Genomic DNA, 24,018 nt, shown 5'->3' with positions numbered 1-24,018 from the left:
CCAGCTTAACGTATGGTTTTGTGAAGTAGAAGTCAGGTTTAGCTGGGCTTTCAGGTCCCTTTTAAAAGCTTAGAGTTTGTTGGGGCGCCTGGGTGGCTCAGTCAGTTAAGCGGCTGACTTCGGCTCAGCTCATGATCTCGCAGTCTGTGAGTTCGAGCCCCGCGTCGGGCTCTGTGCTGACAGCTCAGAGCCTGGAACCTGTTTCAGATTCTGTGTCTCCCTCTCTCTGACCCTCCCCCGTTCATGCTCTGTCTCTCTCTGTCTCAAAAATAAATAAACGTTAAAAAAAAACTTAAAAAAATAAAATAAAATAAAAGCTTAGAGTTTGTAGTTCCATTAGGAAACTTGATTTTTTTTTTTTAATGTTTGTTTATTTTTGAGAGAGAGAGCGAGCATGGGAGGGGCAGAGAGAGGAAGAGAGAGAGAATCTCAAGCAGGCTCCACACTGTCAGCACAGAGCCCGTTGCGGGGCTCAGACTCATGAACCATGAGATCATGACCTGAGCTGAAGTCAAGAGCTGGACGCTTAACTGACTGAGCCACCCAAGTGCCCCTAGGCAGTGTGTGTGTATGTGTGTGTGTGTGTGTGACAGAGAGAGAGAGAGAGAGAGAGCGAGCGCGTGCGAGAGGGAGATTGATATTGGGGCATACAGGCTAGTGTAATTTCATGACTGTCTTAGAAAGTGGCCATTTTTGGAAATTGTGGTAAACTACACACAACATAAATTACAACGTAAAACTTACCATCTTACCCATTCTTAAGTGTACAGTTGAGTCATATTAAGGACATTCACGCTACTGTGTACCGATCACCACCACGTATCTCCAGAGCCTTTTTCATCTTGCAGAACTGAAACGCCACTTGTTTACCAAGGACTTCTGTTCCTTGCTCCTTCTCCAGCCCCTGGCAGCCATCACCCTACTTTCTGTCCCTCTAGATTTGGCCACGCTAGGTACCTCCTGTAAGTGGACTCATACAATATTTGTGTTTTTGTGCCTGGCTTATATCACTTAACCTGATGGCCTGAAGTTATATCACTTAGCCTGATGGCCTGACGATTCCTTCATGCACAGCGCAGGCCAGAATTCCCCTCCTTCTCGTGGCTGAGTACGGTTCCATCGTATGTATGCACCACCTCTTGTGTTCCCACTCGTGTGTTGATGGGTACTTTGGTGGCTTCCACCTTTTGACTGTTGTGAATAACACTAAGCATTCTATTTTAAGAAAATGTTAAGACACGGTCCTTTATTTGAAGAATTAAAAGGCGGTACCCGTTAATCAGGTTGAATACATGAGAACAGAAATGTTAATATTTCTACCCAGCTTTAGAAATAGAAGCCAGATCTAATTACTTGAAGTTACCAGAATGCTTAACTTTCTTTTTTCCCTTTGAACTTTAGATTTTGGTCCTAAAAACAGATTCTCAGGATCTTGTTGCTTCCTTCAGAGTAACAACTGGAACAAGCAATACCACAGCTATTAAGTCAATAGAGTTTGCCCGGAAGGGGAGGTGAGACCTTGTCTTTTTAGGGACAGTTTTAAAAGTGAGTAGAATGCAAACATACATTGAGATTCACAGTTTTTGTGTCTATTATGCGTACATTTTTAAGAAAGTTTACTTAAAAAGTAATCAAACTGTCAGTATCTGGTTCTTAAGTCCATAAAGTGTTCCACATTGAACCAGCAGTCACTTCTTCTTTCTCTGGAGGTTGTCGGGCAGTCCTTTTACAGAAAAGATACCTGGGTGGTATGTGCTTAGACCTACAGTGTCTGGCACATGGTAAGCACTGGGCAAAGTCAGCTCTTCTAATAATCAGAATTGATGTCACAGAATTCACATAGTAATTGAACATACATTCTATTTACATAAAGTCTGTTTACGTTTTTAATGTCAGGTGTTTTTCTGGTAAGTTTGGTTACCCAGCTAGAAGTAGGTAGGTCACAGAAACGACAAGAATCAGGTTGTCAGTGTCAGGAAGAGAGGTGACAGTCCTCCTGTTTTGTGTAGGACCATTCGTGTGTACTTTGAGGACATTGATGTTCAGTATTCTCTTGAATTAAGAAAAGGTTGGTGAAATCTGTAAGAAGGTAGTGAGATAACTTCTGTGTTAGATTTCCAGCGTCACTATAGTAAAAATTTGAACATTTTAAGATGACAGATTTAGTTTATTAACTCATTAGGAAGAATACGTTATGTACAAAACAGGCCAGGAAAATGAAGTATTCACATACATCTATCAGTTGGTGAATTCAGCAAGCTGGTTTCAGTTTAGAGGTCTTGGATTTCAGTCAAACACTGAAGATTAGTTGGTGCATATAGGGTTCAGGGATACACGCAGAGTATACAACATATTTTCACTTCAAATTGTATTTTGGTTTGGAAGGTGATAGGTAAATACATAACTACTCTAGCCTATCACTGAGTCTCTTCTCAGTTTATTAGTTGTCTTATGGTACTGTTCTAAGTAACGGTTAGTAACGGAAAATGTTAACAGAAGCAGATTTCTGACCTTCGGTGTTGATATTTTTATCCTTTCTCTAGTTGCTTTTTAATTAACACAGCAGATCGGATAATCCGGGTTTATGATGGCAGAGAAATCTTAACTTGCGGAAGAGATGGAGAGCCCGAACCTATGCAGAAATTACAGGACTTGGTAAATAGGTACGTCTCACAACCTGGGAGACCACGGGATAGTTCATGACCTGGGCTCAGCTTCTGGTTCTCCTTGGGTACTTTCTTTGTCCTTCAGAACCCCGTGGAAGAAATGTTGTTTCTCTGGGGATGGAGAATACATAGTGGCCGGTTCAGCCCGGCAGCACGCCTTGTACATCTGGGAGAAGAGCATTGGCAACCTGGTGAAGATTCTCCATGGCACGAGAGGAGAGCTCCTCTTGGATGTAGCTGTGAGTAAAAGGAGAGGTTGCTGTCGTCACTGACGTGCAACACATCATCTCGGATCCATTCTTAGAGCCGATTTTTCTTTCCTTCCTTAAATTTAGTGGCATCCTGTTCGACCCATCATAGCATCCATTTCAAGTGGAGTGGTATCTATCTGGGCACAAAATCAAGTAGTAAGTCTTTTTCTGGTTTAATTGCTTTGAAGCTAGACACCCTTTCTTTATATCCAAGAACCTTACAGTTAGTAAGCTAAAAATGACCTGTTTAATTTCTTTTGCATGTACTTCTTGTAACTTAATTAAGTATAGATGCAGTTTTGCTTTATTTTGGTGGGAGAGATTTAGCCCAAAGCTGATTTACTAGCTCTGTTTTCAGGGAGAAAGCCTGTTGTATTTTTCTGTTACTCACCTGAGAGAGAGTTCTCTTTTGCTCTTCTTACTTTCAGCTCAGTTAGTTTCTGTTTTACTTCCCAGTTTTATTTTGAATACCTTTACTTTGTAATTTGCATACCCCTAAGAAAATGTTAACATTTTACCTGATCATTTCATCCGAAGAAGATTAAAGATGACAGTTCTTATGGAAGAACTATGGTTAATAAGAGAATGTTTAAGATCGAAATACCTTAAGATAACAAAACCTTACAGATGCCTGATTTTTATTATCTGCCAGGTTTGATCTCCGAGTTCTGCGTCTCTTACATCCTCCGATCTTTCACTTATATCAGTAACGTGTAGCTCATAGACTGCTGCTGTCTCATGTGGTTAAGTAGTGTATTTTGTCTGTGGCATAGGAAAATTGGAGTGCATTTGCCCCAGACTTCAAGGAGTTGGATGAAAATGTAGAATATGAGGAAAGGGAATCAGAGTTTGATATTGAAGATGAAGATAAGAGTGAGCCTGAGCAGACGGGTAAGATTTCTTGACTGCAGTCTCTCTTTCTTCAAGCTCACGCAGTTTTTTGTTTTTTGTTTTTAAATTTTTTTTTTAATGTTTTTATTCATTTTTGAGACAGAGAGAGACAGAGCATGAGCAGGGGAGGGGCAGAGAGAGAGGGAGACACAGAATCCAAAGCAGGCTCCAGGCTCTGAGCTATCAACACAGAGCCTGACGCACGGCTTGAACTCACGGACTGTGAGATCATGACCTGAGCCGAAGTCGGATACCCAACCGACTGAGCCACCCAGGCGCCCCAAGCTCACACAGTTTTGACAGTGTTTCAAGAGTCTTTCGGTGGTAGGCACTGACAGAGGGCTTCCATGGGCATTTTTCATTTTTCCTAGGGTTCCACAGCACTCCTACCATTTCTGTGTGTGTTTCCTGATTAATTGCACATGGTTAAATGAGGATTTACATGTGGCACGTAGCAGTGCTCGGCATGGGGGTGGAAATTCATCATGTGTTTGTTGAATGATTAAGTATACTGAACTATTTGGTTTTCCTTTTTTGTTTCTCTGGAACTTTAGTGTATGGATATCATTAGGCTGCAAGTAAAAAGCAGTTTTATACTTCTTCTCATACCTCCACTGTGTTTTTCTCCTGCAGGGGCTGATGCTGCAGAGGATGAGGAAGTGGATGTCACCAGTGTGGACCCTATTGCTGCCTTCTGTAGTAGGTGAGCCACCTCTGCACGTGAGACCTCAGGGTGCTACTGCTCCTGCTCCCCCTCCTCCTGGCTGTTCTGTCAGCCTTCGTTCATTAGTTCAAAATGATAATGTCTTTGGTGTACAAGAAATCCCGTCCCTGTTCCCCTGATAGAGAATCTTAAGAAAAACTGAAATAATTCATTTATGCTGTTTATTTTTATGACTGATTTTATTATCGGTATAGTCAGATTTCCCTTAACTCACCTTGGCTTTCTTAAAGTTCTAGATCCATACCTGTTGCTTATGGTTAATATAGGTGATTCTGCCCTAGAGGAAGGGTTCATGGTTTAAGCAACTGTCTCCTCTTTTTTCCAATCCCTTGGCTGATCCTGTTCCAAATAGTGATGAAGAGCTGGAAGATTCAAAGGCTCTATTATATTTACCCATTGCCCCTGAGGTAGAAGATCCGGAAGAAAATCCTTATGGCCCCCCACCGGATGCGGTCCAAACCTCCCTGATGGATGAAGGGGCTAGTTCAGAGAAGAAGAGGCAGTCTTCGGCAGATGGGTCCCAGCCACCTAAGAAGAAACCCAAAACAACCAATATAGAACTTCAAGGAGTACCCAATGATGGTAAGAGCTGCGTCTTGCCCCTGTTGCCGAACAGACATCACTGTTTCCTCTCCAGCACAGTCTAGTCATTTCCTATTTGAGGGATTTTACCTTGAAGGAAATTTCCCATGAGTCTTTCTCTTTTCCTTCCTTTTCTTTCCTTTCCTTTCCTTTCCTTTCCTTTCCTTTCCTTTCCTTTCCTTTTTCTTTTTAATCACGTCTTCCAGCTTGGTAATGATTTCATCTTCTTTTGCTTCTCTTTTAAATCAGAGAAATTATGCCTTCTAGTACTTGGCCTAAGTGACAGCTTTCCATCTCCTGACATCTGGCTCAGAGTGCTTCATTACACCATTCTTCTCTTTCCCTGTGGAGTGGTGTCACTAGGTGGTAAAGTACTAGTCAGGCCTGGATAATCTTTGCATTCTTCCTGCCTACCTTTGCAGTCGGACTCCAGAAGCCTTTATCATCGCCTCTTGGGATAGGACGGGGGATAGGTTGGATGGTGCGTGCGTGTGTTTACTCCCGAATGCCATCCGTTCTCTTCTAGCTAAGCACACAGGAGTGACTTGTGCAGCCGTGCGTCTCCCTAGGGTGGAGTATGCCTGCTTGCTCCAGGCGGTGTGGTGTTTGTTGATCACTGCTGAGTTGTGCATCAACTCTGCAAGTTGTTTCACTGTTTCTGCTTTACAAAGGAGAAACTTTTAGGCTTTGAGAGGTCAAGGGGCTTGCCCAAGGTCTCGGGCAGTGGCGTAGTCAGTATCGTTGCCCTGGTCTGTCTGGTTCCAAAGTCCAATTCCCCTCCTGCTCTCACAGGCCAGTGTGCCCGTGTGCATCCCTGGCCTGGCGCATGCAATATGTCGTCAGTGTGTTTTTCAGCTACCTTGCTGGTGTAGAGCTGCCATGGGATGAACCATACAGGCCATCTGTGCTCTTTGGTCAAGCAACTATTTCCCATTTAGCGGCCACACTCTTCTGTAGTTTTAGAATCAGTGAGAGCAAACTTTCCTCCTTGTATTAATGGATCTGGGACCCGAGAGCAACACTCTTTGCTCCCGGGTAGTCACAGCGTGCGGCGCGTGTCTGGTTGGGGTGCTGGGATGGGCGGCGTGTGGATCCCTTTCCGTGCCTCTCTGTCCTTTTACAGAAGTCCATCCACTACTGGGTGTGAAGGGGGATGGCAAATCCAAGAAGAAGCAAGCAGGCCGGCCTAAAGGATCAAAAGGTAAAGAGAAAGATTCTCCATTTAAACCGAAACTCTACAAAGGGGACAGAGGTTTACCTCTGGAAGGATCAGCGAAGGGTAAAGTGCAGGCGGAGCTCAGCCAGCCGTTGACAGGTAAGGACACACTGGGAGCGCTGTCTGGCTTGCTTCGTGGCCTTGCTTTGTACAGCCCCTGACTCCGTTTAACTGCAGCGTTCTTTCCCTCCTTCTCTCCTTTTCCCAGTGGCAGACATTCTCTGAGTTTCAGGCTGCTGCCAAGGGCAGGCAAAACCAGATTTGGCTTAATTCAGTGGCTCTTAACCTTGGGTCTGTAAATAGGTTTCAGGGGATCTATATTCCCCTGATATTACATGCAAAACATTGTGTGAATATTTTTGTGGGAAAGATGCCCATAGCTTTCATCAGATTCCTGTAGGAATCCATGAGCCCCGAAAGGGTAAGAACCCCTGGTTTAATTCATTTCTTTGCCTGTGTTCGCTTCCAGGTTTTTGTTTTGTTTTGCCTGAAATGAAAGAGCCAGACAGATAACCAGAAGTGTATAAAGCTTGCTTTATGCAGCCCTAGCTGTTTGTAGCGTTTTGTCTTTCTTTAAACTGTTCACATCCCAGAGGCGGGGGTTCTCTCTCTCTCCGTAGTCCAGAAGCAGTGACAGAGCTGTCAGTAGTCCCGTCACGTTGAGGAGGAAGGTGAGATGGTTTTCCAAATAGGATGAGATTACCACAAGAGACCGCAACCGTATCTGTGTAGCTTCTTAACTCCTAAGCCTTTGAAACTTACTGAGTTTTCTCACTTTGCTTGAGGGAGGAAATTTTGGGGGGGATGGAGAACAATCTTAATTTCCTGTCAAATACTTGTGAATGCAGGCCAAATGGTCTCTTGTTTGGAAAATAGTAATCAAATTAGAGTCCATTTCTATTCAGACATGACTGGGTTTTGGAAAACGTATGTATGAGCATCGCCTTAGTGTGGGCAGTGCTCTAGCTTCCCTGTGGCTAGGTCAGGAGACTCAGAGGCAGGGCTGATAAAGTGTCAGTGGTTGTATTCAGATTTTATTCCTCAGGCTTAAAAATTAAAAAAAAATTGTTTTTTAACGTTTATTCATTTTTTGAGAGACAGAGACAGAGGGTGAGTGGGGGAGAGGCAGAGGGAGAGGGAGACACAGAATCCGAAGCGGGCTCCAGGCTCCGACCGGTCCGCACAGAGCCCGACGCGGGGCTCGAACTCACAAACCGCGAGATCATGACCCGAGCCGAAGTCGGATGCTTAACTGCCTGGTGCGTCAGGCACCCGCCCCATCCTCTGGCTTTAAAATTTTAACTCCAGCGTGTGACCCCAGCTGTGCTGGCGTGACACGCTGCTACAACGTGGAACAGAGTTCGTTGTTTGAGGTACACCTTCAGTCAGTTGATCGTGATGAACATGAGTTCTCTTCCGTAGAGAAGCTGAAGCAGACTCAATTACTCACTTTGAGTATTCCGCCTCACGCGCTGGATTTAGATGTTCCGTTTTCACAGCCAACGCGTGGCACTGACAGCAGCATTGTTTCCCCAACAGCGCTATTTATGTTGTTCACCGGGGATCAGTTACCACCTCTACATTCAGTCCACTGAAGGCTCTCTCTGTATGTGTTTTAAAATAGCCGGGATGAGTTTCATGGCCATTGCCAACAAAGATTGCAGGCCAGTAATTGATTCATGTAAATACAAACGATCCTTCTATAGCCTAGTTCTGGTACAAGCTGTGGCCACTACAGAAACACACGGTTTACCTTTAAATAGATTTCTCTGGCCTAACGAGCTGAAATGCTTGAGGCTGATGTAAAATGTGGCCAGACATACGGACTTGATTGAAATACTCTAGGACCTAGTCTCCTAGCTTCTTCAAAACCTGCCAGTAATGAATCATTTGCTTTTTAATAGTCAGTGTATGGCAAATAAACCACTTAAAAGTTTTTGAAAATTCACATTTCCCTTTCTATAACTCAGTGATTTCAACTTTTAATTATAGTTGATCTGATCACTAGCAGTGAGGTAAATATCCCTGGCCTTTCTTCAGTTGGGTTTCTGTCGCAGACCCCGTGAACCACTGTTAGATTTGACAGCATAGAGTACAATAGCAGTGTTGTTTCTCAGATGTACTTGCAAAATGTCTAAACGAGAGTCAAAATCAAATGTCGAAAAGTTTGGTCAGCCATTTTTATTTCCTAAAATTCTCAAAACTTCTCAAAATACTGAATACGGTTTGCAATGACATTTTCAAGTATGTGTGTAATACATGCTTCAGTAGTAGAAGTTAGTGTTTCGAAGCTCCTGGCAAGAATGGATACCATTATCTAGAGCCTATTAGAAGTTAATTCCTACTCACTGTGCTGACAAGGTTAAATAAGGTAGTGACCTCATTAAAGGCTAGAACTTGTATCTCGGAATAGCGGGGGGCTGTAAACCGGACTTTTATTTTCTACATTATTTTTAGTAGGTGCTCGGGTTGATCAGCCTTAAATAGAGGCAGCTGTTCTAACAGCTTCATCCTTAAAATTTTTTTTTTATGTTTATTTATTTTTGAGAGAGAGAGACAAGAGCGTGAACGGGGGAGGGGCAGAGAGAGAGGGAGACACAGAATCCGAAGCGGGCTCCAGGCTCCGAGCTGTCAGCACCGAGCCCGATGTGGGGCTCGAACTCGTGAACCTCGAGATCATGACCTGGGCCCGAGTCGGACGCTCAACTGTCTGAGCCACCCAGGTGCCCCATTACAGCTTTATCCTTTAGAAGGACTAGAGGGGACTTCCACGCCAGGGGGATGATAGGTCTTTTGACATCACGCAGACAGAACAACTGCTCAGATGATGCAAACACTGCACCGGCCTCTCATGACTGTGCAGCTCACACTTCCCCGCGTAAACTACACTTCCTTCCTCCCGTTTTCGCCTTTCTTCTCTGGCCCCATTCCTTGACTTTTTTCCTGAATGGAAATCTCCCAAACCGCAATGGCCAGATGAAACCAGAGAATGCTGAGGAGCAGGATTTAGAAAACCTCAAAGGCGGCCATTGTGGTTTGCTCCCAAGACCTCCTCAGAAGGCTGCACCCAAATTCACGGACTGGCTGCGGTGTGGTTTGGGTCTTTATGGAGGCTGCGCATCTGGGGGAGAATGGGGACAACTCCATTAGGCCTCTTGAGTTTCAGGACAGCCTGTTGGATCTTTTGTGTGGGATTCTGAGGTAAAACCTCTTTGGCATTCGAGTTTTGTGTTCTTCCGCGCCTCAGAGATGTTCCATAAAAAGCGATGTGCGGTCATTGTAGATTTTCAGGAGATACTAAGATACGAAACCTGATCCAGATGCCTGAGGTTGAAGCATCTTCAAAAATCAATTCAGTGGGAGGATTGTATTTGCAGAGCCAAGCTTTGCAGATCTCCCCTCTCCCCCAGTGCCCTACTTTTGCATCAGAGCCAAATTGTTTGAAAGAATTACAGGTGCAGGCTGTGTTGCTGCTCAAGGTAGATAAATGGCCACTGTTTGTTAAAATGTGCAGTTGACCGGTTACTGATGAAGCTATTCGATAAGCCCTAACTGGGCCTGATAAAGCTGATAGCCTGTTGTGTGTTGCAACAGGAGATTATGCATTTTGAGGGAAGATTAGAAGACACATAGACCTGTATAGGAATGATCTGGCCATCTCGAACTTGGGCCTACAGAAAATTCTTCCCTGTCAAACAGCTCATTGGTGTTAAATAGCTTCAGTGGACCCACATCCGTGAAGACACGCCTTCCGTGATGAATGAGGACCCGTCAGCGAAGCTTACTTAGCGATGGTAGCCCTGAGTGAGCTTTGGACTTTTTGGAAAGGCCAGATCCCCATCATCGACGCCATCTCTGTGATTTCCCCTAAAGTACCTTATTAGATTCTCTCCAGAGTACAGCCCTCAGAACAGAAACTTGAGATTGAGCAGAACCACCAGGGCCCTTGTTGCTGTGTGACTGCTCAAAGACCGCCCAAGAACTAGGGCTTCTCGGCAGTAAACAGAATCCGTAGCCAAGTGTGACAGAGTTGTGGCACGTCGCACACATGGTCTAAAGGCCTCTTGTAATGGTGGGCACGAAGAAGTTGGTATGTACCTAGGGCTCGTGGGGGTGGCGAAGGCCAAAGTGAGCATCGGCGCTGCTTCTGGGGGCACACGGGCACCATGTCGATTTCCCTGCGTGTGGCCACACCGCTGTCCCAGGCCTCTGAGCCACCTCCTGAATCCGATTGTTTTGAATGCTTGGTAGGGGGTGAGGTTTTTTTTCCCACTTCGTGTCTGTCTCTCTCTCTCTCTCTCTCTCTCTCTCTCTCTCTCTCTTTCTCTCTCTTTCTCTCTCTTATAAGGTTTATTTACTTATTTTTGAGAGAGAGAGGGAGAATCCCAAGCAGGCTCGTCACTGTCAGTGCAGAGCCTGATACGAGGCTCTATCTCCGGAACCGTGAGATCATGACATGAGCCGAAGTTAAGAGTCAGACGCTTAACCAACTGAGCCACCCAGACTCCCTATCCCACCTCTTCTCTCTTTTTTTTAAATGATCAGTCTTTCAAAGGCTGATATATGAACTCCTGCTAAAATCAGACAGCTACTTGGATATTCTTTCTTATTCTTTGTGATCTTATTAGCGGACTAAGGTAACGTTTGAAAGTTAATATCCAGTTTTTCTTAGACTGCCTTGGCTTTGGCTGCCACTGGGAGGTACCAGTGACAGCTGTTCATCATGAGCTCAGTTTCTGTGAATTTTCTGTTCTTGGCGATTCCTTTATGTTGCAGCAAAATAATACAGATCCTTGGGGCAGATTTTTAAATAGCCTGGAGCTCTTCTCATACTGTTTCTCTATTTTATCTTGCTCATAGTATTATTGCTTACTGTGGTTTTGGGTTGTTACCTGATACCTCAACAAGCCTTTGTGTGTGACTTTTTTTTTTAATTTTTTTTTTAATGTTTTTATTTATTTTTGACATAGAGAGCGCGCGCGCATGAGCAGGGGAGGGGCAGAGAGAGAGAGAGAGGGAGACACAGAATCTGAAGCAGGCTTCAGGCCCCGAGCTGTCAGCACAGAGCCCGACACGGGGCTCGAACTCACGGACTGCGAGATCATGACCTGAGCTGAAGTCGGACATTCAACCGACTGAGCCACCCAGGCGCCCTGGTTTTTTTTTGTTTTTTGTTTTTTGGTCTGTCCACATAAATGAGGACGATACAGAAACATTAACTGACCTCAGATAATCAGGGTAATGTACCTCATTAGTCATCTGGAGTGCCCATTATTAATACTATTGATTTATGATCAAACCGGTTTTTCCTGTCGTGATTAAGGCTTAAAATGTTAATGCTGTGTTCATTTTTAAATGGCTAAAAGTAGATTGGTCAGGGTACCTATGGGAACAATCAGTGAAGCTGGCCTTAATGTGATAAAGGCATGGTATTGAGTCCTGTCCAGTACATTCTTCTGCTGCAAGCATTTTTTTTTTTTTAAATCAAGAAGTTTTTACGTTTTACGTTGAGAGATCTGAAAAGTGCCAGATAAACTTTTTATCTTACTGAACTGTATAAAGTTGAAATTTGATTTTTAACAACGTAGCATCCAGGAGAGTTTATATCTCATAATTGCTCGTTTGTCCTGAGGCAGTTGGGGCTATATTTTTATTGCCGGTTTTCATCCGTGCTTGAACTTTTACTTTAAAAATCAGGTTAAAAGCAAAGTTTATAAATGGGTACTTTTCTTTCATAACTTGGACATTGTTTTTTAACCATTTTATACCTTCAAGTGGCATGTCCTCCCCCCCCCCACATTCCAGATGACATCTGGGAGGATTTTCTTCACCTTGTTCTCTTCTTACACTTCCTAGTTAATATTTCACAGCAGCCCATTTAAGGATATCCCTCAGAGGTTGAACAGCTTCTGTGGAATAATCAGGGAAGTGTTCGTTTGATTTTACTATTCAGGATTTTATTTATTGATCGGTTGTTGGTGCATAGAAATGCCGACAGTAGGTTTCATTCACATTTTACCATATTGGGTTCTAAGGTGATGAGAATGTCAGTCAAGGAACAGGGGTGCTTGAACGACGGTCTGTTGCTCATTGTTAACCACTTAGTGACTGATTAGTCTAATATAGGAAGGATGAAAAGGTGTAGCACCCTAGAATTTCCTTTCCTCAACTTACTGTGCTTTTTGGATTGTAAAGCATTTGCTTAACCAGGTTAGAAAACGGTTAGCAGCTTAGCAAATGTGTAGAACTCTGATCATTTTGCTTTTATTCCCCTTTGGGGCAGTGCTGAGGAAAGTATTGGGGTGGGGGTTTGGGATTTGGATTTTTCGTTGCTTCAGTAAAGGGTAAATGCAATTCGGAGTCGGTTTTCACTTAAAGGGGGAATTCTTAGCCCACGTGTGCGTGTCAGCCATCATCCGGCATCCGTCAGTACTTGTGTGCTTGCAGGCTACTGGGCGAAGTTGATGCTAAAAGAAATCTTTTTGTGTCTAATCTCTTTAGCAGGGGGAGCAATCTCAGAACTGTTATGAAGACCCTTGAAGTTCTTCGTTCTTCCCCCACTTTGCCATCATGTGGCCTCTGGACACTGTGGTCAGTCATTTGAGATTGACTTTAATTTAACACAAAGGCCTCTACCTCCGACCCAGGAGGTGGAAGGAGCGAATCGTATGTTTGAATGAAGAAGTGAATTATGGAAGAAGAGTATACGGCCCTTCCCTTCCAAGCAGAAGTCCAAATAGGCTCTCAGGAATGAGGATTCGTGAAGATATCAAGCAGGAGTTTTGACTCATTCAAGCTTCAATGCTTAGTTCTGTTGCTGGACAAAAGAGACCAGTGTTGCTCCTCTTAACTGTTGTACCCGGGATCATTTTGACCTGACATTTCCTGTCTCCTGTTAGCCTTTCATCCTCCATGCATGTCCTCGAGTGGCTTATTCTTATCTGAAGTTTTGCAGCCGGTGTCCTAGAAAAACTTCTGTTGCGTATTCTGTCTTCCATTTTTAAACTCCCTCTCTCGCCACATACCTCCTCTATTTCCATTTTGCGTACAGAGGAGGGGCAGAAAAGAAAGTGCTTGAAAGAGTTCGTTTTCAGAAAGGGAAGAAAGATAAGAAAGGCCCCCTCTTCTTAACATACCCCATTTTGCTCAAGAAGCTGGGCTGTAAGAGGGTCAAGGCTTTTCTTTGTTTTCCTGGCATTGCATGGTTTCCTCCAGTGGTGGTTCATTCTCACTAATCATGGTTTTTGAAAATAGCTAGTCTCATCCGTCTGCAGCAAAGAATCGTCCGTAGTTTACACTGCTTCGCCTGCACTGGCTTACGGAGAGGGGAACAGACCAAGGGGTCTCTCGACAAGCTGCATTTTTATTGGGGTGGGGGATCTATGCAAACGACTGAAGTCAGACCGTCCGAAATCAAAGCAGCAGTGACAACATAGTTCAAATCAAAGATCAAGGAGAAAAAAAAATTTTTTTTTATCATTGCCTGTGGATAGCCGTCCTTCCCATCGGTCATTACGTTTCTCCCTTCTTGTATTCCCGCTCCTTCTCCCTGCCACCTGTTGTCAGTCTCTTCCTTTCTGTGAAAGGTTGCTTAGCTTTTGAAGAAAATTTTTTACTTTCTGCTTTTTGCTTTTGCTGTTCTTTGTATAAAAAGTAGCAAATTGGATGGACGCATCCATGAGGTGTTTGAAATTCTCTGTAAACCCAGAGTCCAGAGACCAGGTGTGGAGAGGGCTGGCTGGCCCGGCGGGAGGCGCTTACCCTGGGTGGCCAGCTCCGTGGTTTTCTCAAAGGAGAGTGTCAGCACTGTGCTTCTTGTGAGCTCCGCCAGCCGCTGGGTGCTTCTGTAGCCGGCCGGACAAGTTGATTATCTTTTGGATTTTAAGAGCGCAATCAAAGTAGACATACATCAGGAAGAGCCTCTTTCTCCCACTCCATCTTTTAGAACCAGAACATTCAGTAGTTGAAGTAAGAGCGCCCCCTGAGTCAATTGCAAAATGTCTGTAGTTTTAGATGCCACCACTTTTTTCCCCTCAGATGTTTGTGAATTTCATTTTGTATTTCACATCAGACCGGTGGTTGAGATTGGCGAGTGGCTCTTTAGACACGTGTTTTGTTGACCTTGTTTCCATTCCATTTCTCTGTGTGCTGTGCACCGTCACAAGCTGTGTGACAACGGAAGGCTCTGCCCCACTTCCTGGACGAAGTAACGCGGTACCCTCTGCTCGTGCACTGGGACGTTTATGCCGTGTCCACCTCCTAAGCCGGCTGCTGAGAAAATCAGCTTCAGCCCTGTCAGGTCGTCTCTGGCAGCCGTTCCTAATAATTATTTATGCTTTGGAATTTCTTTCAGCTCCTGGAACTTTCTCTCCAGTTTGATTTTCTCAGTGTGTACAACATATGCATATTCTCTTCTCTTTTGTCATTCCTCCCCTCCCCCATTTCGTTTTTTAATGTTCCATAGTTTTGTACAAGATGAGACTTAGCCTTGGGTACTTCTTGCTGAAGCTTTAATGCTTTGTAAATAAAAGCGGATGTTTATTAAAGAACAGGTGTAGATGTTTGTTTGTAGACACTGATCGCTTCCGAAACTCACCAGCCACTTTGATTTGTAGGACCAAAAATGCAGTTTACTGTTGCTGATGTTCGATCTTTCTGTGTGGAGATGCAGACCTGGGAGGGGTACGGCGGTGGTCGCGGAGTCTGGAGTTCGGCCTCTAGACGAGATTATAAACAAACAGTTGAAGAAGAGAGTTGGTATTAAATCGCAAAGATTGTCTAGGAATGATCTCTCCAAATTTTTTTAACTCTGTAAGTGTGTGTGAGTGCTTGATAGAGGCCGCAGTGCCGGGAGATATTCTGGATGTTACAGAAATGCATGCGAGGGCATTCCCTCCTTCCAGGCATCTTTCTTAAAGCATAAATACCATTGAATCCCTCTTTACTAGACTTAAAAAATCTAGACTAAATAAAACTCATTGAAATAGCTTTCAAACCCATAAAGTCAGTTTAAGTCTTTGATTTTAATCATTGTCAAATTGTCAAATTTTAGCAGTGTCTACTGCTAATTTTTTCTGTCCTGTGACTAAGAATCCGTCTTTGACATCATAGCTGTTTCATAGCAACCTTGACCTGAGTGAATGATGAGCTCCTCTGGTCTGTAAAGGGAGGGAGTAGGCCAAGAAGCAGGCAGGATTAGGTGTCTTCTTTCCTAGAAGACACCTTCAGTGCCCTTGGGAAGGAAGCATGGTAGAATGGGAGAGAGGAGCCATACTGGGCATATTCCGCTCTCCCCTCCCCCTGCCCTTGCTGATAAACATTTGGATTCTCAAAGGGTGGCTTGGTCCTTGTCTTCATGAATTCTCATTTCTTTCTTTTCTTTTTTATTTTTTTTTTTAATGTTTTTTTTTTTTTTTTTTTTTTTTTTTGAGAGAGAGACCGAGCACAAGCAGGGGAGGGGCAGAGAGAGAGGGAGACACAGAATCGGAAGCAGGCTCCAGGCTCTGAGCTGTCAGCACAGAGCCCGACACGAGGCTTGAACTCATGAACTGTGAGATCATGACCTGAGCTAAAATTGGAAGCTTAACTGACTGAGCCCCCCGGGCGTCCCCATGAATTCTCATTTCTATTTAAAATTTCTTACACGTGAACAGTGTTTCGCACTTTACAAAGTGTTTTCGTGTACAGTTTATCATTTGATGCCCAAGGTGACCTTCCTGAAGTCGGCAAGGAGGTCTTAATTTACAAAGGAGCAAATAGAAATCGAAATTGAGGAAGGATCAGTCAGCTGCATCCCAGTCCAGAGTTCTTAATCCTTTTTTTACAGAAGGTTTAGGAGACTTTAAAATCAATAAGAACTTAATGCAACATAATTTTTTTTTTTTTTGACTTGGTATTTGATCTCATACTTGGTCAGATTTAACTGAGGTTTTGAAGCTCGTTAATTTGGATCCCACACCTTGGAGAGGAGGAGCAGGGGTAAGGAAGAATGTAGCTTCACTACGCATTTGACGTCATTTGGAAATTCGCTTCAGCTCCTGAAGTCTGTTCCCGAGAGGGTGGATTTAAATTCATTACAAGGGCCTGAGAAGAACGGAGACTGGTGAAATAGTCACTAACAAGAGCAAGTAAAGCAGCGAAGTTGTGACTTTTTTTCCTGCCTCGTGGCCTCGCCCCTTTGCAAGGACTGGACTTGTGTTTTATTGAGTTGCAGTGTTTCGCCGACAGTGGGTGCTGCGCCCTGTCTTGTGACACTGAACGCTATCTCGTGTCAAAGGAAGTAAGCTGTGATATCATAGAGGATTCACTTGGAACTCTGCGGGGTGCTGGCTGACGGTGATGAGATGCCCACCGAGACATGAAGATTTCAGCTGCTGGTCTCATCCTCGGGAGCCTGGTGTTAGCCTTCTCTCTGCCTTTGGTGGTGACTTTGCCAAAAACACTGGCCATCCCTAAGAAGCTGCAAGAAGCCGTGGGGAAGGTCATTGTCAATGCCACAACCTGTACTGTCACCTGTGGCCTTGGCTACAAGGAAGAGACAGTCTGCGAGGTGGGCCCTGATGGTGTGAGAAGAGAGTGTAAATCTCAGCGCTTAGAATGTCTGACCAACTGGATCTGTGGAATGCTCCATTTCACCATTCCCAAAGGGAAGGGATTTGAGCTCAGCTGTCTGAGTTCAGACATCCTGGAGATTGGGCAGGCAGCATTCCGGTTCACCTGGAGACTTGCTCGGGGTATCATCTCTACTGATGATGAGATCTTCAAACCCTTCCGAGCCAGTACCTACTTTGTGAGGTTTCCCTCTGTTCAGGAGTACGACTCTGGGACATACCGGTGTGATGTGCAGCTATTAAAAAACCTGAGACCTGTCAAGAGACTCTATTTTGGGCTGCGGGTCCTTCCCCCTGACTTGGTGAACCTGAATTTCCATCAATCCCTTACCGAGAATCAGAAGTTAGTTGATAAGGGCCTGGAAGTGAATCTAGACAACCAGTCCGAGCCTCGCCACCCACGGTGGAAGAAGAAGGTGGCTGTAGCCTTGGGAATAGGAGTTGTCGGTGGAGTGGCTGGTGGTGTATTGATGGCCATTGCTCTGGGCTTTGGGCTGAGGGTGGTCTATAGAAGTGCTGGCCTTGAGTCCTTAAAAGCCCTGAAGGACTGGCTGCCCAGGACCCTGGACTGGCTGTTTAGGAAGCCAAGCTAGCTCTTCAAAGGATTGTCTGGCTGAGTGATTGTGGCTCAGCCAGGGGGGAGGGCTTCCACTGCCAAAAGTGAGTGGGGCCGGGGGACAGGGGCAACACCATGGTAGCGTGATGGGCAGTGCTCTGCCTCTCCGTGTCCCGGGTGGATCTCTTCCTGATCTTTCCTGCCCACGTGGCACCTGGGAAGCCTGAGTGTAGGCCCCTCCCCTGTCCCTGGGAAGAAGATTCTGTCTTCAAGCTCGCAGTCATTATCTTTCACAATTTGAGGCCTCTCTACCTCCATCCCTTCTTCTGGGTGGTATAATCACATAAAGGATATATTAATAGCTTGTCTAGTGGAAACCTGTTTTTCCTCTTCAATAAAAATAATTCACAGTGGCTGTGTATCGACCTGACCTTCTCTGCTCTTTAGTAAAAATCTCCCGCATATGTGTAAGTTGTCCCATAATCAACCTAGCTCTCCTCTTTCTTAGATTTCTTAGACATTGAGCACATCGCTTTGGAGGAGGGCATATGCCCATGTGTGGCCAAGCCAAGGCGATTAGTAATGGCATCTGACCCGGGTATGTAACAGTCACTCAATACATTGCTCCTTCTCTACGCCCCCGGTGAGCCCTCTGTGTTCAGTGTCAAAGACTCCTGGTAAAACGCTGGACCCTTCACCTGGTAGGTTTCCCCTGAACAAGTTCCTTGGCTTGCCTCCTGCTCCTGTTGTTCTAGCTCTTGCAGTGCCCTGACGTGTGTGTTCCTGGAAAGGTCAAGTGTATTGGTTTCTTCCAGCAGCCAAGGCTGTCCAAGGAGGGACAAAGACCTTCCTACCTCTGTAGGAAATAAATCCTAAGACCCTCAGAGGCCATTGAGGCAGTGTGAGGTAATTGGCTGATGTCAGGAAAGAGGCTCAGCCACCCCCTGAGCTCATTCCGAGAGAATTAGAGCATTTCTTTTCCTCACTTTTCTCTAGCTGCAGACATGGTAGCAGATAGGAAGACTTGGACTAGTGGTTCTCTTCTCTAGCTATGTGTCTGAATCACCTGGATAAACTTTTGAAACGTAAGATTCCTGAGCCCCAACCCTGAGGATGCTAACTCAGTTAAAATCATGGCTAATGGCTCATTACCATTCTATTAAAAACAATTTCAGGGGCACCTGGCTGGCTCAGTCGGTAGAGCGTGTGACTCTTGGTCTCCGGGTCATGAGTTTGAGTCCCATGGTTTAGCTTAATTAAAAGAAAAAAAAACATTAAAAAATAATTTCCACGCCATAGAAAAGTAGAAAGAAAAGTTTGATGACAACCCGTAGATCCTCTGCTTAGATTCACCAACTGTGAACGTATTGCTACATATATCTTTCTGAATAGATGCTGATTTTACTGAACACTTGGAAGTTAGGCACAGACATTGTGACCCTTTACTCCTAGATCGTGTTTGCATCTGCTAATAAAGATTCTTCTGTACAACTGCAACATCTTCACACCTAAGAAAGTGAACAATTCCCTAATCTTGCGTATGGTTGTTACTACTCTGTCTTGCCCAACTTCTAAAATCTGATAGCCTTTTAACGTTTGATCCAGGATCGAATGAAGGTCCACATATTACCTTTGGTTGTTTCTCTTAAGTCTAGTTTTACAACAGACCTCCTGGGTTTTTTGTTGCTGTTTTGCATGACGTTGATCTTATTGAAAAGTCTAGCTGGGCCGATCGTCCTGGATAGTGCCCCACAGTCCGGGTTTGTCGTCATTGTCACATGACCGGATTGCGGAGGAATGGATCTTCAACATTTTTTGATGACAGCTCCACACAAATGGTGTCTACTGCTCACCACAGGTGCACGGTGTCGGGTGATTCGTTACCGATACGATACGCATGACGATTTGGTTAAGGTGGTGACTGCCCGGTCTCTCCAAAGGTGTATTTTTTTTTTTCCTCTTGTAATCACTTATTTGTGGGACAATACTTTGTGATGATCTGGTTTCCTAAAAGCCATTAACGCCTTGGAATCCATTCACGATCCTTGCTTATTACCTGCTGGGAACTGCAGAGTCTTTAATGTGCCCTTGCTGTACTTATTAGGCTGCATTTTTCTGTAAAGAAGAGCTACTCTTTATTTTTGAGCTCTCCGTGGATTCTCTTTTTTAGTGCATTATATATAATCCATTAATGTCTCATTTCTGGTGTTTAAATCGTCCCCAATTTTGGCCAGTGGGAGTCTCTTCGCTCGTCCTTTTATTGTGGTCCCATTTGACCCGGAGCATGTCCTTGCTTTCTAGAACCACAAAATGCCTCAGATCCACATTTGGACTTTGCTTTCTCCGAGGGATTCTGGTTTCCTTTTGGTGTGGGCAACAGTATTTAGAAGCCAAGGTCTGGTCTGGGTGCTAAATGCACTCACCGCCACTCACCTAAGAACTCTTAGGTTCTTCCATTGCCCCAGATACACATAAATCTTAGGAGTTCAGAGCATCTCTGCTTTTCAGAAGCTTTATAGGTAATTCTGGTGGAGAGCGAACATTGAAGACCACTGGCGTAGGCCCACGCAAAGTCTACAATTTACTGTAGACTTATTTTGAAAAGATCTTAAATCTTCCACACCCCCTTTCCCCCATTCTCTCTACCTCAGAGGGAACGGGCTCCGGAAGACCTGGGTTGTGCTTCTGTTTCTGCCCTTGACTGTAGCTGAGCGGGTGGACTGACCCACCTGTGTGGGGGGGGGGGGGGCAGGTGAGCGCGGTCCTGCCAGTAAAACTGCTGGAAGCCGTGAAGGGCTGGACATGAGTTAGAGAAGGTTTCTAATGAAGCACCTTCGTTTGGCTCTGGACAGTGTGTTCAAGCCCTCGGGAGAGCGCCTGCTATCCTTGGAAAGACCATAGAACAGGATCTTTAATGAACTCCGTGTGATGTTGCTGAGGGGGGAGGAGGGCTCAAGGGGCACGTTGCCCATTGTACAGATGGAGAGCCAGACCCAAGAAGAGTCAAGTGGCCCGTCCGGCCCCTGTTGCAAGCCACTAGTCGAGCATGGGATGGAATATTGTGCAGCTCTAGGCTCATGGCCTTCTGTGCTTTGGGCTCTTGAATGTTGACTCAGAGGATGGGAAGGGATTGAACAGGGAAGAGGAAAGGGAAAAACAAACCCCAAACCCCTCCAAGGTGTTATTAAAGACCGGAACTCAGTTCAGTTTACTGAATCCCATGCATGTAGTCCGCCTCTGGAGGGATGGTCAGGGCCATGCCGACTGACCGAAATTTAGGTTCCAGGCTGGCCGGTGCTCCCAGCAGCCCCTCTGGATGCAGAGTGGAAGAAGGGATTAGCCTATCGCACAGCTGTCCGCGCCGGCCCCTCCTGGGGGCTCAGGGGGCCCTGGGCGCATCGCTAAGCACAGAGGAGCAGGGCCTCCGCTTGCCCCCGTCTCCCTCTTCTCCGGGGAAGGCGGTGGGGCGCAGTCAGCACGGAGCCCTTCCGCTTTGTATGGAAAGACTCGAACGCGGGGCTGTGCCATTGGGTCTCTGTGCGCGTCTCAGAGCTAATGGAAGCTCGGCAAGTGTTTGTTGAACGCAGGGGAGAATATTGCAGCTGCAAAACGTTGAGTAGGAATTCAGATTTTCTTGGCTGCTGAGAGTAGAGACTGGCGGCAACCTTGCTGGTTGGCGGCCACTATAACCCTGCAGGGAGAAGATTTCCCTTTGGTACCATTGAGTCTGGAACTGTCAAATGTCTTAGAAATCAGGGAAGCCCAAAGCAATACCGTCATGAGCAGTGTTTGCTGCCCCGTGTTAGGTAAAGCCAGCGCGGCCGGCAAGATGCCTGCTTGCACTCTGCTTAGGCCATTTTTTTTTTTTTTAATGTTTTATTTATTTTTGAGACAGAGAGAGACAGAGTGCAAGTGGGGGAGGGGCAGAGAGAGAGGGAGACACAGAATCGGAAACAGGCTCCAGGCTCTGAGCTGTCAGCACAGAGCCCGGTGCGGGGCTCGAACCCACGAACCGTGAGATCATGACCTGAGCCGAAGTCGGACGCTTAACCGACTGAGCCACCCAGGCGCCCCTGCTTAGGCCTGTCTTAAAGCCCCTTGGCCCAGTTCTTCCCCCTCCCAGGCCTGCGTGAAGCAGGAGGGGCTGTGTCTTGTTCCTTCCTTCGAGCTGACTGTGTGAGGGGGAAGGCATCAGCCACAAGACTGGGGTTCGAGAGCAGGACAGGAGGCGTGCTTCGGCCCGACAATAAAAACACCCACGGCAGGTGCCAGCTGCCTCAGCAGGTTGAGAAATCATCTTTATTTAAGAACTGCCTGCTACCAGAGTCAATAAATAACTACCATTACAAGAAGTACAAGAGAGACAAACGATAGGCCAGTGGAAGTGGTTCCATTTCGACAAAATCGGGGTCAAGTTGGGGGTCCAAAGAAGCCCCAGCCCTCGCCCGGCTGTGAGACTAAGCTATGCAGGCCCTGGATGGGGCTGGGTAAGTTGCAGTCTAGGGGCCAAGGCAGGGTGCACCCCAGCTAAGGACACTCGGCTTCCTGGGCCTCGGGGCAAAGTTATCTGACCTATTTTTTTCCTCCCCAGCTTCCCTTTATTATCCTGCCTTCCTAAAGTCTATGACCCTATATACAGCTACCGGGCACCTCTCTCTATGGAGCTTTTAGAAGTCCCTTAAAAATGCCCACCTCGTCCCTCACACCACCCCAGGAGCCTCTCTGGCAACCTCGTTCATCCCAGGATGAAGCCCAGGGTCGGTCTGACCCGGGGAAATGGGGCACCACACTTGAGCCTCAAAACCAGGTTTGAGGAGAAGTCTAGCCCTCCCACCAACCCGGAGATGCCCGGCCAGCCGTCCCATATCTGAGCCAGGAAGAGAAAAGGGAGTCCTCTGGGCAGGGGGGAGATCAAGGGAGTAAAGCATCCTCAGCCAGCTTGGGTTCTTGCCCCGAGGGGACTAGATGGCCCCGGTGCTGTCTTCCACTCTTCCCCGAAAGAGTGCCTGAGGTGAGCCTTCCCCCCTGGTGACACGGCTGTCACTACCCCTGCGGGAAGAGGCTGCAGCAAAAAGGGGCTGCAAGACTCCTCCGGTGCTGATCTAAACCTCAGCCCTGGAAGGACATCTAGCAGCATGTCCTCACACCCCCAGACTCCACCTCACCTAGACCCCAGGCCAACAGCTGTCAGAATTCCTCCAAGGTCCCTAGAAAAGGAAGAAGCCTCTTGACCACTCACCTTTGGGCCTCATTGCAGAAGCTCTTCCTGGTGTCTAATCTCAGATTTCCTGTTATTTTATCGAAAGGGAAAAAAAAGCCCCTCCTCATGGCCTTTCTGTTCCGTGGCCCGTCTGTACCATTTGATGGCCTGGCTGGGCCGCGAGACCCATCTGGAGACAGCTCCTGTCCCCCTGAGGGTGAGGTATACGTCGAGACTGTTAGAGCAACGGGGACCGAGTAGCCAAGACCCGGGGCAAAGGGACCTGTAGGCTGAGCCGAAATATACGCAGGACAGAGAGACACTGTCCCCCTTGGCCCCGAAGCAGTGTCTGCAGGCGGGCTCTGTCCCTAGTCCTCAAGGCACTTACTGGCCACTCAGCTGTGGGGTAAAGTACTTGTTTGTGGCCGGTGTCTTCCTTGTCGCTGCCGCCGAGGCCGAGGCTTGGCGTGTGAGAGGGGAGAGATCCCAAATCGAGCACTGAGCACAGCAGGAGTGAGACGCAGCCCATCGGAGCAGAGATGAAAACGAGAGGCCCCTCGGGCAGGAAGGGCCTCTCTTGCCTGCACGCAAGCTCCCGTATGATAAGCCACCTCAACAGGAGGCTAGTCTATTTGATAAGCTTGCACGTCCTCAGGTCCCCTACTGTCTTACTAAACCTTACTCCGTACTCTGCCTGAGGTCTCGGGTGCAGGAGCCTGAGTCTTAATATATAGTTCTGCTTCTTCCCGACAAGTCTGATTAGGTTTTCCTGGGCTGGGTTTCCTAGGTTTTCCAGAGGGTCTCCTTTCCTCCCCTTTGCTAATGGGCCTCATTAGAACTAAGACTCTTGGTCATGAGTGCCTTTGGACTCAAGCAAGTTTAGGGACTGCAGTCTCCGGCTGTACCCGTGAGGTCCTGGGCCAGACCAGCTCATCCCTCTGGCCCCAGCATCTAGACACCTGTCCTCCTGTTTCCCCTGCTGCAGCCCAAGGCAGTGAGGAAAGACTCAGCTAAACCTTGGAGGAAGGTTTCTTCCCCTCGGCGTCCCCCTTCTGATAGAGCTGAGGACAGGCCCGCTCAGAGCCACAGGGGACCAGGAAGGGTGCTAGACCGCGTGGGGTCTCCGTGTTCAGAATGTGGTCATTTAGCTGAGCCCGCAGCACCTTGCACGGGGGTGGGGGAGATGGATAGGGGCAGGGGAGGAGGGTTTGGTTAACGGCTCCAGGGAGGCAGTCCTGGGCCGGGGGTGGGGTGGCGGGTGTAGCAGTAACCCGGAGAAGTGGTATCGAGCTGACGTTTTAAAAAAATTGTAGCGGGTAAAC

General features: G+C 46.5%; 2 protein-coding genes across 3 annotated transcripts in view; both read left to right on the top strand.

Moving 5' to 3' along the window:
- The window catches only part of RBBP5 (RB binding protein 5, histone lysine methyltransferase complex subunit), a 36,689-nt gene extending 21,441 nt beyond the window's left edge, over nucleotides 1-15,248 (top strand). Inside the window, exons 6-14 of one of the 2 annotated variants that reach the window (XM_042924635.1) lie at nucleotides 1,402-1,511; nucleotides 2,544-2,663; nucleotides 2,752-2,905; nucleotides 3,002-3,073; nucleotides 3,691-3,808; nucleotides 4,442-4,511; nucleotides 4,885-5,114; nucleotides 6,238-6,315; nucleotides 12,832-15,248. In XM_042924635.1, the coding sequence (XP_042780569.1) occupies nucleotides 1,402-1,511; nucleotides 2,544-2,663; nucleotides 2,752-2,905; nucleotides 3,002-3,073; nucleotides 3,691-3,808; nucleotides 4,442-4,511; nucleotides 4,885-5,114; nucleotides 6,238-6,315; nucleotides 12,832-12,860 (981 nt within the window). In that variant the 3' untranslated portion in view covers nucleotides 12,861-15,248. Of the gene's footprint in view, nucleotides 1-1,401; nucleotides 1,512-2,543; nucleotides 2,664-2,751; nucleotides 2,906-3,001; nucleotides 3,074-3,690; nucleotides 3,809-4,441; nucleotides 4,512-4,884; nucleotides 5,115-6,237; nucleotides 6,430-12,831 lie in introns of both variants that reach the window. The other variant, XM_042924634.1, reaches the window with a different exon arrangement.
- Nucleotides 15,249-15,908: 660 nt separating this feature from the next.
- Nucleotides 15,909-18,276, top strand: TMEM81 (transmembrane protein 81). Its single transcript, XM_042924636.1, has one exon. It carries the CDS (start codon nucleotides 16,688-16,690, stop codon nucleotides 17,531-17,533), a length of 846 nt encoding a protein of 281 aa, XP_042780570.1. The 5' UTR covers nucleotides 15,909-16,687; the 3' UTR covers nucleotides 17,534-18,276.
- Nucleotides 18,277-24,018: the final 5,742 nt, after the last annotated feature.

This window comes from Panthera leo, chromosome F3 (assembly GCF_018350215.1).
Source record: "Panthera leo isolate Ple1 chromosome F3, P.leo_Ple1_pat1.1, whole genome shotgun sequence".
Taxonomy (NCBI): domain Eukaryota; kingdom Metazoa; phylum Chordata; class Mammalia; order Carnivora; family Felidae; genus Panthera; species Panthera leo.
The sequence above is the reverse complement of the archived record's forward strand: the minus strand, read 5'-3'. Positions and strand labels throughout refer to the sequence as shown.

What these genes read in the sequence shown, in the direction of transcription:
- TMEM81 (XM_042924636.1), top strand. Translation starts at nt 16,688, where the DNA reads ATGAAGATTTCAGCTGCTGGTCTCATCCTCGGGAGCCTGGTGTTAGCC.